Source organism: Melospiza georgiana, chromosome 4, assembly GCF_028018845.1.
Source record: "Melospiza georgiana isolate bMelGeo1 chromosome 4, bMelGeo1.pri, whole genome shotgun sequence".
NCBI lineage: Eukaryota > Metazoa > Chordata > Aves > Passeriformes > Passerellidae > Melospiza > Melospiza georgiana.
Window position 1 is genome coordinate 7,251,499 of NC_080433.1, and position 19,071 is coordinate 7,270,569.

General features: G+C 46.9%; 1 protein-coding gene across 6 annotated transcripts in view; it reads right to left on the reverse strand.

Moving 5' to 3' along the window:
* The window catches only part of FRMD4A (FERM domain containing 4A), a 372,469-nt gene that overhangs the window by 12,886 nt on the left and 340,512 nt on the right, over positions 1 to 19,071 (reverse strand). For all 6 annotated transcript variants that reach the window (XM_058022117.1, XM_058022116.1, XM_058022115.1 and 3 more), the window contains 6 exons: positions 18,539 to 18,680; positions 10,148 to 10,281; positions 6,313 to 6,435; positions 3,062 to 3,290; positions 1,843 to 1,899; positions 807 to 1,044 (listed from right to left, as the gene is read on the reverse strand). In XM_058022117.1, the coding sequence (XP_057878100.1) occupies positions 807 to 1,044; positions 1,843 to 1,899; positions 3,062 to 3,290; positions 6,313 to 6,435; positions 10,148 to 10,281; positions 18,539 to 18,680 (923 nt within the window). The remainder of the gene's footprint in view (positions 1 to 806; positions 1,045 to 1,842; positions 1,900 to 3,061; positions 3,291 to 6,312; positions 6,436 to 10,147; positions 10,282 to 18,538; positions 18,681 to 19,071) is intronic.

The window sequence follows — 19,071 nt, forward strand, 5'->3', positions numbered from 1 at the left end:
AGAATAACACTGAGATACCAAACAGAAATCATGTGGCTGTAGCCTGTTTTGATGACCTGCCTATTGGCCAAAAGTCTCCTTTTAGTAAGGGACAACTTTGTAAATTTTGAAATGGCTCCCACCTGTCCCTCCTGAAAGCAGGGAATATCTCTGTGCTGGAGTGTTGGGGAAGATGAAACAGGAAAGCCTTATAAATATGATTGTCTGGCAAAAGATTTTGAGAATATAGAAACTATAAGCGAGATTGAAAGCAAGCTCTGAGATACCTTAGCTACTGAACAACTGGAAAACAATGGTGTGGCCAGCTGAAGGTAATCCCCTTTGGATGAAACAAGACCCTCTGCTTGCAGACAGGTCCAAGGGTCAGAGCAGACCCTACTAGCTTGGCAGAAGAGGTCCAAAGAGGAGTTTTTAGGGTTTAAAATGTAACACAGTATGGTAATGTAATGATTCTTATAGGCTATATGCAAATGCTACAGGATTTGTATATTGTACTAGATTGGTTAGAGAGAATTACAATATTCAACACAGAAGAAGATTTATTGTATTGTAATGGGAACCTCGTTCTCTTGCCCTTTAACGCTCTTACCCTTTTACTCTCTCACCCTCCCATCCTCTCTGCCCCTCTCTTCTCTCGGGCCTGCTCCAAGCTGTGTTTGGCAGCTCCCAGCAGGGCCCTGCACCCAGGCCCTCTGCAATAAACCCCAAGTTCCATGACCTGGGTTCAGAAATCTCTCGTCTCCGTCCGCCCCGGCCGTGCTACCCCCCCACACTCCTACACTGGAGCTTCACTAGATCTGGCTCACCTGGAATGGCCGTGCGAGGAGCGCTTCTTGACCTTCTCATAGGGCTCATCCAGGGATGACTCGCTCCACATCTTGGGTTTGATGGGGGACTTGTCGTAGTCGCTGCGGTGGAAATGCATCTGGCGCAGCCCCTCCAGCGACTGCGGCGGCGGCGGCCGGCTGTGCAGCGGCGGCCGCGGAGGGAGCCCCTTGTGGGGGGACTGCAGGGGGGAGATTGTGCTGGTGACCTGAGAGTCCTCTGTGGAGAGAAGGGAGAGAGGAGATGGCTGTGGGACACCTGCAATGGCAGCACAGCCCCAAGAGATGCCATGCACCTCCAGAGCCTGCTTCCCTGCCCTGATTCCCCTGGCTCTGCTCAGGGACATCCTGAAGACCTGACTTTCAGAAGGGCACTGGCTGACATTCTCATTTTGAGAGAGAATGGCCAGCAAGAGGGTGTGATGCCTTAAAACAACTGAAACTTAAGGGAAAATAAAGGGCAATTCTAAGACTGTCTTTTGAAATAATTCAGAGCAGTAATCACAGCAATATTAACTGCTCCAGACCTGATGTCTGACTACAAGATAAGAGTCAGACACTATGGGGAAACCATAATGATGATTTTTGATAATTTGGTTCTTTGAGTAGAACCCTGCTAGGAATGGTGTTCCTGTTAGGGTGAGGTTGCTGATGGGAAGGCATTCAATGGTTTGTGGGTAGTTTTCTTTGGAGCCCTCCTGTTTTTTGGATATCTTGTTCACCATTTGGGCTGTGAATGACGGAGCCTGAGCATAGGAAGAGCATGGCTTTGAAGAACGCATGGGTTGAAATGTGGAGGAAGGCTAGTTGAGGGAGGTTTAGTGTGATTGTAACTATTACTGGTCCTAGTTGGCTTTAAGTAGACTCAAAGAGTCAAATCATTAGGGGAAACCAAGCTTTTTTTTTCTTCTGGGATCTATCAGTGGACTATTACACAGAACAGTAATTCCATTTTGAGTGTCAATCAGGAGTTCACACATCGCCTCCCATTTTCTAGAACATACAGCAGCCAACATACCATCCTCAAGAACAAGGGCATCCGAGAGGGAGCTGTCTTCACTGGCAATGTTTCCTTCTGAAGAAAGAAAATACAAAGATGGTCAGATGGTCCCAAGATTTGCCATGTCCGAGTGCTGAACTGCACCATGATCTTTGTCCACTGAGTCTTAGCCTTAAGCAGTCACCCACACCTTCCTCCCCCATCAGAGCAAGAGGCAAAATTCCTATGAATGGCTGACTCAGCCCACTCTCAGGCTGGGAGGGCAGAGCTGCAGGTCAGGTCTCTCAATAGCAGGCTGCCTTTCAAGGAGCTGCTAACTCTTTTCAATAACTGGGGATTAAGGCTGAGTCACAACAGAGAGCTGAGATCCCCAGAGGATGCAAACTGGCACAGTGCCATTGGTGAGATTTACATCTTGGCCCTTAAGCACTCTGGGTTTGATCCATCTTAAAATGATCATCCTGCTGCTAACTAAAGGCTCACACCAAATACAAGTGCTGTGGAATTCAAGGAAGTGTTTTTGGAGCATCTTCTGCAGCAGCAGTAAAAACTCTCAGGTCTTTGGCATGCAGATATTTGAGCTGCCTTCCCCAGCCTGTGTCCTCATGGCTGTCTGTTATCTCTGACTAAGGTGCAATTTGGTACCCAGGTCACAAACACAGCAGCTCTAATCTCAGTTCCTGCACAAAAGCACAGAGAAAAACTCTGCAAGTCAAAGGGAAAGGGGAAAATCCGCAAGGGAGAAAGAATCACGGCAGAAAGTTATGGATTTCATGAAAAATCAATCAACAACCCAGTAAACCATAAAGTGCCCTGAGAATTACATTGTTAAAAAAAGAAAATGAAAAGAAATATTTGAACACAGCCATGAGACTGCTCCCACTTTGATTTTACAGATGCCTTTGAGCTAGAGAGCTCACCCCTATCTGCTAACATTAATTACATTTGTACTGCACTGCTCTGGAGGAGACACCAGGAGAGCAATTTCACAGGTGAACAAAGGAGTCACAGCCTGCTCTGCTGACACCCTGATCACCCACAGCACACCACAGCTTTGCTGCTGTGAGCCAGCACAGCCCTAGTGCACAGCACCCTCTGACAGCACCCCTGGGGCCCTCCAGGCAGGACAGGCAGGAGGAGGGAGGGGAAATTTGGTAAGAATTTTTCTCCCTGCCCTCCACAGTGATGCTGTGGGCACCAAGGTGGTGTCACTTGGTGGGCACCAAGTCCCACTTACCATCTATGATCAGGGAGGCCCTCTGGGTTGGCTTCTTCCCGGATTTGATGCGGTACTCGTTGATGGCATTCTCAATCTCCTGCAGTTTCTTCAGGGCATTCAGGTAGGAAGTCTTCCTCTGCTTCTTCAGCTTTTTGCTGACGTTGGGGTCGCTGGCCAGGCGCCGCGCAGCCTCCGTGATCTGGGACTGAATGGCAAATTCCCTCTCCAGGCGCTCCAGCTCTGCCTCCTGGTGAAAGGCCAGGGGGTTCTGGTTACCACCAAACTCTCTGAGCCCACCTATGTGGAAGATCTCCAGAACCTGGAGTGGCCTCCAACAGAGGTTCTCCATCAGCAAAGCATCCACAGTCGTGCTGCTGCCTCAGGGCCTCTCTGAGCACACTCATCTTGCCTTCCCCTGCCCTCAAAAGTGCCTGGGAGCACAGCTGGTGGAAGGGATGACCCACACAAGGAGGACATGTGTGCTCCAGCCCTAACCCTGATGTGCTGTTTGACTTTTCAAGCAGTTCAATATGGCCAAATTCACATTGATCCTTTTACACCCATCTCTGCCTCACACCTGCTCCTTCTCCCTGTTTTCTATCTCCACATTTAAGCCCCACTTGATTTCACTGCTATGCATTGATGCAAAGCCACAGCTTTAACCTCCTTGACAGGTTGGCTTGGCACACACCAAACACTTTGGGGTAAATATGAGCTGAAGAAATTATGGGCTGCTGCAACTGATGGCACCAGAAAAATGTCTCCTCGAGTTACCAGCCAGGAGGGTGATGTGAGAGCCTGCAGTGTGTAACAGCAAGCTCTCTGTATGCCAGAAAGAACCAGTGCCCTCAGTTAGCCCTTGCAGGGCCTCAGCTGAGCTTTTAAATGCAATCAGGTGTACTCTGAAAGATATCTAGCCATTTTTGGTTATCCTCCAAAGTCAAGGGACTTAGGACAACTTATGCCAAAGCATAAGCTGATACAGAGCTTCCCAGTCTGCAGCAGGACCCCAGGCTGAGAGCTTCAAAGGGCCTTGCTAATCTGCAATGGATCTGGCTGCCTCCCCCAGCTCAGTGGAATTAGTCTGCTAGAAAAAGGAACCCAGTACATTGCAAATTAACAAAACAAAAAAAAAGAAAAAAAGACAAGTTTTTCTACTTTTAGTGAACGGTGAGACAGTCACATATTCCTGGAGATCCCCGTTACCAAGTTCAAATCCTCCCTTTGTTCAGCAGCAGTGTAAGAGCTGATGCTGTGGGATTTAATCAGACTGAAGCATTCTCTGAAGTTTTTATTCTGGGTTTCTGGCTTAAAAAATATACTTTTGCTATCAGTGGTGAGTCAGCATTGCCTTAGAACTATAATTATCATTTCCCTCACTTCACTGAAGAATGAACCCACCTTCTGTCTTTTTAACAGATCCCTTTTTGCTTTGAAGACTTTATGAACTCTGTTAGTGCCAGACTTATTAAAAGTGAACTTGATATGATGGGCTTTTAAGGTCTGGAATCTGATTCATCATTTTCTGGTAAAAGCCTTCCCAGAGTCAGGAATTACAGACCAGGTAAAGGTGATTACCAAGAAAAAAAACAGAACCCTTCCCTGCAAGTCTTGATCTGACAAAGGTCTTGCTAAAGGTTTAGAAAGCTTGATGTGAGAGCTGTCTTTCAGACCTTCACAGATTCAGCTCTAAATCATTCAGTACATCCTAGGAAAAATACATTAATTTTCCTGCTGTCCATAATTGTCTATTCTCCTCCAGTGAGGCCCCTATAAATAAAGCCCTAGGAAATGAGAGCTATCATCTGCCTTCAGATGGAAGTGCCTTGCTTCAGGTCCTTGTCACAGCCAGTAATTTCAGTCCTGGATTTGTGTGGTTGAGAGAATATTTCATCTTTTTTTTTTTTTTTAATTGATTTTCCAGTGTTTGCACTTGCTGAAAAGTGCATGAAAACCATTGCTACCCTCCCTAAATGCTTTCAAAGTGGCAGCCAAACACAGCTCAACATCATACAGAAATTTATGGTTTTCAAAACAGCCTTAAAATCTGAGAGATGAAGAGAGAGGTAGAGAAAAAGCTGAATCAGCATGTTTGGATTTCTGAGTGCCTGCACTGGGGAGGAGCTGCTTTACCTTCCTGCTCTCCACACCTAATCCTGCCACTGGAGTAAGGAGATTCCTCACCCCAAAAGCTGCCCTGTAGCAACAGGAGCTGGGGAAGCAGGAGATCAGGTTATAACTGAGCAGCCAACAGACTGCAGGGGTTTTAGGAGTAATTCAGCTAAGACATGCTTCCCTTTGAAAAGCTTAATTAAATGTGCTAGTTCATGAATATTTGACTGCAGTGGAATTCCTCTCCCAGGCTCCATTGAGAACAAAACTAAAGAGCTCCAGCTGTTTATTTTCTCAGCAGAAGGAAAATGCCAACAAAACGACAAACAGTTAATTCCCTGGCTGAACTGAGCCTCAAACCACACAGTCACAACCAGCTTCAGTCTCCCCTCCTACAAAAATAAAAAGGAAACTCAAGACTGGAATATACACAAGTGTCTTGAGACAAATGTGCCTCCACAGACAATAGCTGTTCTGTGAATCTGGTCCTGCCCTACAGCTGCTGCAGGCCTGTTTTCACAGCCACGGTTCAGGGCACTGACCCAGCACATTGTGGGAGCAAGTAGGGAACAAACACTCCCTGGCAAACTTAGAAAAATGTAACTCCAGCTCCCCATAGGTAGGGATGAAGGCTCTTTTGTTTAAGACTGGGGAGCAAAATGCTTTTATCTTGCTGTGGCAGGGTGAGATGGATAATGGTGATGCTTTTCTCTCTGGTTAGAGGGGGCCTGAATTTGGGTTGCTATTGGAGTGGAAAGCAAGAGGCTGTTTGCAAAAACAAGACAGGCAGAAGCAGGGCTCAGATGGCTTGGGGGGGCTCCTGATGTGCTCCCTGCTCACACAAATCACTGCACTTTGTCACCAGAGCACTTGCACTGCCATGGTCCAGTTGCTCACTCAGGCTATTTCTGTTACCTCTAGAAAAGCAAGTGCAAGAACCTTAATAATTTCACCTTTAGTCTGAAGTAAAGTCCCCAACTCTCTCACTCCTTCCCCATCCTGATGGATATAAAAAACCCCAAATGGGTACTGGGACCAATCACAGTAATTTAAAACAAAAACAGCCATGGGACTGATGGCTCCTGTGTGATGCTCACTGGACACCTTAGAGACGTGAGGTGGGGACACGTGTCTGGAAGGGAAGGGCTCAGCCTCACCTCTCCCTTAGGCAGGATTTTCTGCTCATCCAGTTTAAAGGCAGTTCCTATTCTTCTCCTTACAATAGGTGGCTCCTCCCCAGGATCCAGGGGGTATTCTCGTGGCAGCTTCCCTGTGAGCTCCTGTAAGCAGAAAATGCTGTTAGTGCTCTGGGAAATCCTGCAGCACAACAAAGCAGACCACCACTCCTGTGTGAGCCTAAAATGACAGGTACTCATTAATAACATATCCAGTTCAGCCAGCTGATAAACACACAGGAGAGCACCCAGCCCTGCAAGCTCAGAACCCAGCACTGAGGGTGGGGACCTCCTCTCTGACCTGGGCATGAATACAGAGCTTTGTGCCCTGCCCTGGGCAGGTCTGTAAGTGGTGCCCATCCCCAGGGCTGAGCAGGCTTGCAGCACACAGACTTTCATCTCTGCTGCAGGGTGAGCAGGAACCAAGAGCTCCTATCTGCTCTTCCCTGCTTCTGAGAGGGGTGAGCAGACCCCAGAGCCTTCATGCAGGATGCAGGTCTGCTGAGTCAGAAAGCTGCAATGGTAACAGCCACACAGGTTACGACCTGCACAGAAAAACATTCCCACCTGATTCATGACGTGTCTGAGAGGAATGCAATGGAAATGGTCACTAAAAGCAGTGCCTGGTACCTCATTACCTGTCTGATAACACTTCATGTATTAGAATTCTTTCCAAACCCCAATGATGTCATGGGCAGCTCTGGAGCAATTATTAGCTGATGCTCTGTCAGACTGATGGGGTTATTTGCAAAGATATGTTCAAAATCTGAAGCAAATCACACAGAATTTCAGAGTATGTGGACAACAGGAAGCAGCACCATTACTGATGTTAATGCTGTGGGGGTTTTCCCCCAGGCTACACAATACAGGCACACACATCTGAACTGAAGGCATTGAACTGCCTAGAGAAAAAGGCAGAAGCCTGACTACCAGCACAGCCCAGACTCCTTGTACTCAAAAGTCTCCCCATGAAGGACAAAAGGCTTTTGTGCTCCTTAGCATCAGAGTTGAGAGGATCCAGCTGGCAGAGTAACCTAAATCATCAGAATCCCAAAGAACAGCAGCTGACCTTAATGTGAGTGTGGGTGCACAGCCCAGTCCCTGCCTGCCCTGGCCTCTCCCCCACTCCCTAATGGGGTTTTTTCTTTCTACTCTTTTCAGGTCACTTGGAAACAAGGACCTGGCGTTTTCAAATCCTCCCTTTAAGCAATTCCCAGCAAAATGGGTTTGCAGCAGAGCTCTGTGTTGACGTGCACAGCCCCCTATTGCAAGAGGCATGGCTGCAGTGTCTCACAGTCCCACTCTGCATTGCCCCTCCAGCTCTGTGGGGTTATTTCAGTTTTTCTTTCAAAATGTGTTCTTTGTACTGTGGCTCTAAGCACTACACCAAGACACAGATTCCTGTAGCCAGAGGGAAACAGGGACATTTTCTTTATAACTCCTAATGTGATATGAAGCAGGGCAGTGGGTAAAGAGTTAATCTTCTGTAAAATCTGTAAAGATCAGAGCAGAACAAAATGAATGTGGGCTACCATGCTGCCTCCACAAGCTAAAAAGTATTCAAAGGCACGATCATGAAATGTAATCTAAATTAATAAATAACTGGAGTAGTGATGGCCCCAAGTAACCTGATGCCAGAATTATGAATGGTTCTGGCTATGCTTTCTTAATTATGCCCTCACTTTTAACTCTTTTTTATCCCCTGCTTTGCCACCCTCTTCCTCTGTTTTGGCCATTTCCATGCCAAAGCAGAAAGGAAGAAGGGCAGCCTGAGAGGAAGCTTTCAACTAGCAGCTGCTGATGGATGAGCTGAAGGGTTGCAAGATGGGGTCAGATTCCAAGTGTCCATTAACTGCCTCTCTCAAATCACCTTTGGAAAGCACCAACACTTTCTACCAGCTCTTAATGTGCTGACAGATGGGCTCTGGCCAGCCCTGCCACAGCACATTAAGGAGTAAATGCTCCTCATCCCCAGCTCCCTGCCCCAGTGGGAGCTTTTGCCTGCATCCTGCTGCTCCTGAAGTGCCTGAGGCTGTACCAAAACCAGGGCTGGGGTTAAAGGAAAGGCACTGGGCTGTGAGCTCCTGCAGCTGTGGCACAGGCACATCTTCCCCTGCATCCGGCGTTGCTGCAGGGATTAGTCATCAGCAGTCAGGCAGGGTTAGCTCAGGGTAGTAAATTCCTCTGGGCCAAGCAGAGCCTCCAGACCTTGACAGTCAGCCCTGAAGAGCTGTGATTTTTTTTTTTCCCTGTGGATGATCTCAGCTCAATGGACTTAGAGATTGGATCTGATCCTGTGACCTTTCTCACAGCACAAGTTGTTTGCTGAAATCAACCAGGACTTCTCAGGTGGGAAGGGATTGCTCCCATGGAGTAAAGAATGGGAACAGGGGCAGTAGAGATTTCTGCTGATGTTCTTTGTTGAGAGGTATTTTCCTCAACTTGTTCTTTTTGGCATTAAAACTATGCATTAATTGAAACAAAGTGCAATGAGACCTGAATCAGTGACCCATTTCTCCCATTTTTGTCAAAAGGCAGATACACATCAAATATTAAGCAAGAACTGGAAGATCTCTGTGCCACTGTCTGCAGCCAGCTTCCTGTTGTGTTACATGTCACAATTTGTTATTAAAATCAGATACACAGGCCTGGTAAACAAGGGAGGATTGCTGAATGACCTGAGTACATTGCTAAATCTCCACACACAGCTGCAGCAGAGCTGTGATTTCCCCAAACATTAAACTGATCACTAAATGGCCTCCTATGTACTCCAAAATGAGCTGGCAGGGGAGTGGGAAGGTTATGAGTTCCTGAGCTGTCCTGCATGACCTGGGATGACCACAGTGCTTCCTCTTTGCAAGGTCTGCCTCCACACTGGCATTCCTTTCCAGGAGTTCCAGAGCTGACTGGATGAAGGCAATCTACAGGGAGCAGATAAGACCTTGTGCGCTGTATGGCACAGCATGCTTGGAGAAGAAAAGTATGTAAAGTTGGGCCTGCTCCAAGAAGAAAATGTGCCAGCCTCGGGGCTATTTTTGCTAATGGAGTAAAAAGTCTCTGAAAAGTGATGACCAGCACATAGAACAGCCTTCCTATGGCATTTAAGTAGCAGGATATTCTTATCAAAGTTAATAAGAAGCCTGGCTGAATGCAATATATTCACAATTTCAAAGAGAACACATGGATGCTGAGCACCCTCCTTGCCCAAGCCAACGGGGCACCCAGCTGTGACCGTGTTCATTCACAGGGGTTGTAGGATGAGGGAAGAGATGAGGATCTGACTCCATGCTTCAGAAGGCTTGATTTATTATTTTATGATATATATTACATTAAATCTATACTAAAAGAATAGAAGAAAAGGTTTCATCAGAAGGCCAGCTAAGGATAGCAAGGCAAAGAATGATAACAAAGGTTTCTGCTCGGACAGAGAGTCCGAGCCAGCTGACTGTGATTGGCCATTAATTAGAAACAACCACATGAGACCAATCACAGATCCACCTGTTGCATTCCACAGCAGCAGATAATCATTGTTTACATTTTGTTCCTGAGGCCTCTCAGCTTCTCAGGAGGAAAAATCCTAAGGAAAGGATTTTCCATAAAAGCTGTCTGTGACACCCTGCTGATGTGGGGAAAAAAGCCCTGGACTTTGCAAGCTGGGGTTGAAACAGCTGCATCTCCCTGAGGCCATTGTACAATGGGTTTTGTAAGAGGTGACTGTGGAAGGATCCTCATCTCCTGGCCCCACCACAGCTCCAAACAAGGAGCTGTAACTAAGCAAGACAGAAATGTTCCAGGTTACAAAGTGTCCAGCACCCACCGCTTCCCGCAGGCAGAGTTTCTTCAGCTCCTCCAAGCGCTGGCGCAGCGTCTCCTCCAAAGCCTCTTGCCTGGACTTCAGTGCAGCCAGCATGTCCTTCTTGGCAGACTGAGAGCTGTCTGACTCTTGGGAACCTGTCAATAAACAATGATTTCACTAGGCCAGCTGACAGCAGAACACACATCTGGAGTGCCTGTAATTTTACCACAGCCTGGACGCAGCCCTTCCAACAAGAAATGGGACTGTGACATGAAGCAGGTGCTACCCAGGCACTTCTGTTTACAGCAAATCCTTAATGTTTAAGCTAACAGTCAGAGATTCAACAGTGGAGCACATAAAGACATTTGTAACCATTATCTGGAAAAATAAAAGCAGTAAAATGATTCATCTTAAGATCTTAGAGGAAACCCACATACAATTCCCATGAAAGCTCCCAGGGGCAAAGTACAGTTTACAAAACCCTGGAGATGCATTTTTTGGAAATTAAATCTAGGAGAAACCATTTGACAATACAGCCTACTTCTTAAGAACTGCAATTATCCCAGTAGCAAACATGTAATTCAATCCACTTACAAGGCCTGTTCTATGAAAAACTGTAATGGAACAAAATTACCTAGGAAGATTCCTGTAAAACACACCAAAAAACCCCAACCATAGCTCCTTCTGGGGTAGTAGCTGTTTCTTGTGAAGATGTAGGTTGAGATATTTAACTGCATGTCCAAATGGCTTGGCTTTTCAAGTGGCAATTACCAGCAACTCCCACTGAAGTAGGTCTGGGCATTAAGTCAGACTCTGTTGCTCAGATGTCATGACAACATTTGTAATTTCAGCTCTTCAGGGGAACTTCTTGATGAAGCAACCTCATCCTTTGTCCCTATGTTTCCCCCTCACACAATAAAGGATGGATATTCTCCTTATCCCTCCTTTTGCTGCTGGTGTATCAACAGAAAGATTTTTTTTCCAGCAGTGACCTGTTCCCTGCCCCTCCTGAGCAATGGCACAGAGCAAGCAGACCTTTATTATCTGCAGCAGTCAGATACAACAGGATGCTACATGAAATTTTCTGTGCACCTGTCATCAGATGGGGGTTAGAGGGGCCTCCAAGCACTCAGTGAAAACACTCAGCCCAAGGAGGTTGAAAAAGCTGTTATTTCACAGAGCTTTGGAAGGAATCTGGGAACGATTCTTTATTTTGGCAGCAAAACAGTGAAATCTGTGCTTTCAGCTTCATCTTTCATTGCTACTATTCCAGCAGACCATTAAAGCTAAACTGAAAGGGGATTGAGGCAAAAATTGCCACAAAACATTTCTGCATTGGCTCAGGGGGAGCAGGGAATCTCAGAGATCTTTTCCACCAGTATTTTCTGCAGTTTTCATGAAGGAAGATAGTGGTATTTACTCAATGAAACACCTTACTTACACCTTTTACTGGGCTGTCCTGAAGTGAAGGTAGTGGAAAAGATCTCCCTAAAGGTCAGCCAGGCTGAGCATTATCAGACAAAGGAGGAGAACCTCACAGTAAGATATCTGTGTAATTGCTGCAGTCATCATTGTTTTATTTGTGTTTGCCCTCATAAAGCAACAAAACTCAACTCTGCAGACACCTCTGTGCTGGAAGAACTTGATGGGACCTTCTAGAGGAGCCCTGTGTTTGCACTGGCAGGGAAACTCCTCTCCAGCACTCTGGAGTAATTCTGAATAGTAACCCTGGTGAACAGGTATTAGAAAAACTGAGCTGCTGAATTTCTTCATGGACTTGTCAACAAACTGCAGAGTCCTGGTAAAAAGTTGCTCACGATTCCAGCAGATATTTCGAACCATTTTTTCTTTTCTGACAACTTGAATGACCTATGTTTTCCTTTCAACTGCTCTTCCCCTTTCCTTCCTCTGTCTGCTCCATACCTCCACAGCAGGCTCAGATTTATTTTTAAAAGCTATTCCTTTTTGCTGTGTGGGTTGCCACAGCAGCTACACAGAAACATTTACAAGCATCTGGCCAGCCCCCTGTGCTGATCTGGGGTGTGCCCACAAGAAGGAAACAAAAGGCTTCTGGCTGAGCTGGAAGGGACCCAAATCAAGCCCAGACAGTTCACAGCATCTGCTCCAGCTGTGTTTTCCATGTGAGAACCATGCTGGTCTCAACCCCGACACAACTGGTGCACATCTTGTCCACTGAGTGCCCATTTTGCCATCTTTCTCACTGCTCCCACAAAACAAAGGAACTGGAGGGGACCTGGAAGCATGCTGTCACATTCTGAGTGAAGCAATGGGATTACTGCTGAAACCAAAGTCATTCACTCACTGGCACTAATGTTTGGTTTTGAATTTTTATTTAAAAGCTGAATTATTTTGCAGTGTATTATTAGATTTTTATTGGCTGGATTCTCTGCTTGTTCTCATGGGTGAAAAGGAACTGGTAACTTGATCAGTCAAGAGAACCACCACTGCATGAGATGACTGTAAATGAGCAGAGAACAATGCTTTGTATTGCTGGGTGCCTATGGCTTCCATTAGAGGCATTTTATTTATAAATATGTATCAATCCTACCTTGAATAAGGCTGTGATCAGAGATCCACTTCTAAACCCAGTGGCAATTGACCCAAAAATGTCATGACAAATCAAAATACCGTAAAAACAACCAAGAAATAAACAAAGACCAGCACAAATCAAACCAATCAAGCAGCTACTACCTTAAATCAGCCTTGTTAGATATGGTCACTGAGTCATGGCTGCCCAGTGCCTTCCAAAGGGGATCAACAACAGAGAAAAATCAGTCCTGAGAGATCAGCCTAAGAGGCTCCTACTACAACAGAAATGGTTGACTGGGAGGCTTTGTTAGGTGTTTTATCTCCCACAATAAGGGTTAATTCCTAATGCAGTAAATGGGAGAAATGTTGCTGAAATATATAATTTTCCTATAAGGCATTTGAACCTTTTTGTGAAAATTATTTTTCAGCCTCCTTCCCATTTGCAGTGCAAGGATTTACCAAACTCTACACACATTTCTGCAGAACCATTTCATGTCCCTAAAACAAAAAGGGTTGTGAAAATACACCAGGCAGCAGGTACAGGGCTTTCTCTCTGGTGGGCACCAGGAACCTGCTGAACTGGGGGCTGGTTTTATGTGGTATGTAGGGGGATATGTGCCCTTTCTTTCTCAGCATACAGGATGGGACACAGGCCTTGGTGACCTAAATGTCCACTTAATGCCCTAGTAATTTGTGGAAGCAGCACTCATCTTCAGATAACCACATGGCCCCTCTGAGTGATTTCTTCATCCACTGACATTCAGGAGAACATGAGCTGAGAAATGCAGGGGGGGAACATGGTCCTCCCTGTCCAACTCCTTCTCCAGCAGAATTCATGGCTGAATTCTTCACCAATGCTAACAGGCTGGGTTCTGCTCACTTCCACACTGGTGAGGTCAGGACAGTCTTTGGGATGTTGAAGGGGACATGAAGCACATGGGTCTCACCCCAGAAGGATCTGGTCCAGTGTTATGTAAGTACAGGTCTGCTGGAGTCCAAGACAAAGTTTGCTTTAAAGCCTGCCAAAGGGGTGAGAGCAGACCCCACTTTGGAGAGAAGAGTCCTACCAGTGACTCATTGGTTGTATTTCCTCCATCTATTGTAGCAGAGTGGAGTCAGCTTGGAAAAGGGATGAATGAGAAGGATGAAAACAAGCGGGGAGGACAGATGGGATGCTGAAGAGCAGAGAGAGCCAAGTCTTGGTGACACCAACACTGAGGGGAGAGGAGAGGAGATGCAACAAGGTGGCTGAGCAGCAGCAGCAAGGCAAAAACACCCAGGCATCTCTTCTCTGTCTCATTCTCCAAGTCTCCTGCTCCAGGAAAAACACATCTAAATATGGCAAACCCTCACACTACATCCGGCTGCTGGCTCCAGCTCGCTGGCATTTGGCTCAGGTCCCTGTGGAAGGTCCCCTGAGCAGGGAGGGAAGTTTCCCCCACGCTCACTCTGTGCCAGAGCCTGGGCTGACTCACTGCCCCAGGATGTCAGTGCACAGCCAGCAGCAGCCCCACTCAGCCCCTATCTCTGCTCTCTGCCCAACACATGGATTTCCTCTGCGGCGTGGTATTGAAACAGGATGACCCCTGTGGCAGGGAGAAATGATGAGGAGGACTCCAACTTATCAGAAGGCTAATTAATTACTTTATTATGCTGTATTATTCTATACTATATTACATCTAAACTGAATCTGCCACTCCACTGCACTCCTCTCATGACTGTCAGCCAACAGTCCCGACACACACACACACACACACACACTCTTGGCACTGATAGGCCAAGGAAACAAAACACCATCACTCTGGGTAAACAATCTCCATATTGCATTCTACTTTGGCACAAACACAGGCACAGCAAATGATAAGAATTGTTTTCCTTTCTCTGACGTTCAGAGAATGTGAAACCCAGAAACATTCCTGGGAAAAACTGTGCCTTGCTTTTCTCTGTGAAGAGAAATGTGGTGACACCACGGGAGCTCAGCTGGAGCTGCTCCACAGAGGATGAGCTCAGATCTCCTGTGGGCTCTCTCCTTCACCAGCCCTGCACTCCCTCACTCCTGGTGGGTGCTGTGTATCTGCTGGATTCACTCCAGCTGGGACACAGCCCCGCCGGATGCAGCGGCAGCGCTGGGAACTGCCTGCCTGGACTCTGCTGTGGTGTTTGCAAACATAAACAGCCCCTGCACAGGAACCCCCACTGCTGCAGAAGGAATGGGGCTCAGGGGCTGGAGGCTCCTTGAACGTGCCTGTTAAAGCAGAGATGCTCCTCTGGGGTGTCTCCTCTGCCCACAGAGATGGAAGGTAGTCTGGAGTTCATCCAACTGTTGTAGATGGATAATGGGATGATTTGCTCTTGCAATTAAAAGATAACTGTTGTGTGAATATTAATAAAAGCTTTAGTGATGTATAGTTATGTTATTGTAGTTTAGATGTCCTCTGTTGTCCCCATAGTTCCTTTTTACCCCCCTGTATTGTTGCCATCAGACAGCCAGGGTTGTCTAGGACAGGTACAAAGAAGGCTGCACATGTGTCCCTTACTTGGGGCAGTTGGGAATGGAAAAGCTTGGTGCTTAGGGGGTGAGGCATGGCAACACCTTACCTCCAATCAAGGTACAAGAAAGCAGTCTCCAGTGACAAATGGCAAAGAAGAGCTGACTGACAGACTTTGGGAGGGGCCAGGGCTGGCTGATGCAACCCCCAGGGGTGTAAAAGAATGAGCATCCATCCTGAAGATGAACTGGCTGTGTGGTATGCACGAGGGGCAGTTCCCAGTGCTGCAGCTTTCTCCTTATGTAGTCCTCTGCTGTATTTTTGTTAAGGTTTAATAAACCTTTTTACATTTCTCACACAACCATAACCAGGAGAATACAGGGCTCCTCACTATCTTGCAGACCTGCAGAGCTCTTATGGCACAGACTCCGAAGGAAAAATCCATCTTAGAACCAATCTGGTTTTGTTCTGCTGGCTTTGATTTGCTTCCTGCCTGTGTGAAAGCAGAGATTTCACTCACAGGCAAATCTCTCCCCAGATGTCCAGGGATGGCCCACAGACCCTGAGCAGAAGATCCTTGAGCTAAACCACAGCAGCCCACTGTCCTAGGGAGAACCCTTCAGATCCAAAATGAGGACAGAAGTTAGAGTCAGCTTAACAGAAATGGATTTGGGCATCAAAATTACAAATCTGCACTGGAGAGGCTGAGATCAAGGGTGTGGGAAAAATGAAGGAGCTGAGGCTTTTGTCTTGAAGTGCTGTGATCAAGAGGAAGCCACTTCCCAGTGTGTAAGACTTCATCTCCCCTCTGCTGTCTCTTGAGACTCTAAGTGATGTGGAGCAGTGACTGCCTTGTACTGCACAGCAGGATCTTCTCCAGACAGTGTGACAGCTGGAAGCAACAACAAACTTTTCCTTGCAGACTTGCTGCAAGCCCAGGGGAGATATGCCCCTTTTGGCACACTCCTCATGGCTCTGACAGCCCCCCCAGTGAGGAGGAGTGAGATGGAGGGAGGAAATGACTACAATAATTTTCAGGAAAAAAAAAAAAGGACTGAGAATAGTAGGGAAGTGGGGGCAAACAGAGATTCATTCCTGACCTTGTGATTTCAAGTCACTTGAGGTATTTATAGCCTGGAAGTCTGCTGTGGCCACTTAATCATTTGCACTTATTCTCTCCAGCATGCAGGCTGTACTGAGATAACCCATCATTGTTGTGGTTGTGTGCCGATAATCTTTGGCACAATGGGAGGAAACACAAAGCCTGGGACAGAGCCAGTGACTGTGCCCAGTGGGACAGACACTGAATGCCCCCTCCCATCCAGTGGGACAGGGATGGGCCACCTCCACCAGCCAGGCTGGAGGGAGGGGGATCTTGGAGCAGAGAGGTCTGAGTGTGGAAACAATCCAGGGTTTCCAATTCCCTGATACCTGACCTGGGCCAGACATTTTCTCTAAATACCTTCTTGTAGCTGCTTGTAGCAGCAAACTCTGCAGCTCTCCTCAACATTTTGGGGAGAGCCGTGTCCTCAGAGCTGGCAGCTCTGAAGGAAGGCACACAGAGGCAGCTGTGCTCACTGGCCCACCAGCAGCACCTTGACAGAGACAGAGGCTCACACAGTCCCGTGAAGGCACCCAGGCAGGCAGATCCACCTCCCCAGGACTGAAGAAATGACTCACCTGGTCACTGAACTCTGGGTGGGTCTAGTCACTGGTGCAATTCTGGTGAGTCTACAAAGCCTGTGCTCAGCCAGAAAGGTGCAGGGAGCATAGAAAGTTCAGAAATAAAAGCATAAGCTCCAATTTGGAATTTCCATACACGTAACCCTGAGAGATGCTGGCCCACACCAGCTTTTCTGGGCCTGATTTTTTGCTGGCTTTCACATGGTTACTGCTCTCTCCAGGTGTAAGAGCAGAAGCAGACCCCAGTGTTTTTTTTTTTTCCAGGAACACAAAAAGTCCATGTTTTAACATGGAAACAGGATTACTACCAAGTAGCTCTCACAAACTTAGGAATGGTGCCCAGGAGGCTGAGATCTTGGAAAGACCTTAAGAGCTTTCTTGGGTACTTAACGTTATTTACTTTCCAGCAGGAGAGCTGGAAAAAATGCCAAATAAACAAAGACTTCCAACAACCTGACACCAATCTGGGAGCTGCTGAGCTACTGCAACTCCCCAAGCGATGGGAGGCACAGACAGAGGATTGTATACTTTGTCAGGAAGAGCTCAGGAGCAGAAAGGCAACTCTGTTTGCAGGGAAGGCAAGGAATTGCACAGCAAGCAGCTCTGGAAGCACTGCACATTTTAACCCCTTGCTGAGCATTTTCCAAGCAGGGTTTTAAGAGACATGAGGGATACAGTGATGCAAAGCTAAATTACTACATCAGTGTGGGCTCAGTTTTAAAGCCATTTGCATTCTTAGATAGGTTCTTCCTTTGTCCAAGCCTGAGAAGGTTATTTTCTGCTGTTACACATCTCAACACATTTGGTTTTGATAAATTGGTGTGATGCTTAACAGAAGGTATTTAATTGTCTGAAACAGTTAATTGTGGTGATACCAGAAACCTTGCCCTCCTGAAGAGCTCACCTAAGCAGCTTCAAGCTCTTTGCTAAATATCACCTGCTGCTTTAAGCCTGCAGTGACATTTCTCACTGTTTTACACACAGCTTGCCTGGTTCAGACTGACAGAAAAGTATCAAAGAGTCACAACCTCCTGACCTGCCTTCTCCAGTCCTTCTCTCCTCCTGCTCTGGCTCTCCTCTGCATCACCTTCCCTTGGGTTTCTCTCACACACAACATCTTCCTCACACAGCAAAGTGCTCTAAGCCACAACAAGAAACCTTCAAGACCCTGGCACTAGTTTGGCAGAGTGCTAGGGAACAGTTCTGTTGAGCCTGGGACAGCAGCCAAATCCCAGCAACAGAGAGGCAAAGCAGATGTGCACTCAGTGAAGAAGACACCCTGTTTCAACAATGCTGAGGAACATCACCAGTTCCCAGCCTCAGTTTCCTTTGTGAGCTGCACTGGGTGATTGCTTCCCCACTGCTGGCTGGGCACTCCTTCACAAACCCATCTGCCAGATAAGCTGGACACCAAGGGATGGTTCGGGTAGAAATTGTGAAAGTTTCAGCTGGAAATTGAGAGGTTGGAGATGACATCCTGGAGTCAGGAGGAAATGAATGGTGGTGAAGAGAGAGGGGGAGGCTGCTGCCTGTGCTGTTTGTGGAGCAGTGTGCTGAGAGATGGACTGCCTGCTGGACAGACAGAAAGGCTAAAGGGAAGTGACTTTCATTTCTGCAGTGCAGCTTCTGGCTGCTCCCCATTTACCATGGCCATGGCCCTTCCCACCACACTCCCTCCAGTTACACCTACCTGATGACAGGAGACTCCCGCTGCTTCCACTGATAATTTTGCCTTTACTCCCCATGTTGGCCAGCTTTGAGGTCTTGAGGGTTCCAGTTTCAGTCAGGTCAATTGCAATCTCACTCAGGCTTCTTGCAGCATGAATCTTGGACTGGAGGTGGACACAGGAGTTAGTAATGATTTAACGCCTTTTGAAAGCTCACAGAAAGAAAAAGACCTTTTGCTGTGGCAGGAAACAGGCCTCCACAGCAAACTTGGATTATTTTACAAGAATAGAGGCAATCTGGCACAGTATTCACTGCTGTACTTTTTACATTCTTAAGTGGGTACAATTCTGGCATTGCTTCCTGTTTGGGTTTTTCTCTGCTTTGCCATGCACATTTTTTCTCTCTTAAACAAAGGATGTATGGAGTCACTGTTTTACCACATACAATAAGAAACCTTCAGAAATGCCATCATAATAACCTGTTGAAAAGCTCAAAGGCTAAAGACCATCTCTAGCATCTAAAGGAAGCCAGAAGGGGCCTTCACAAATCATCAAT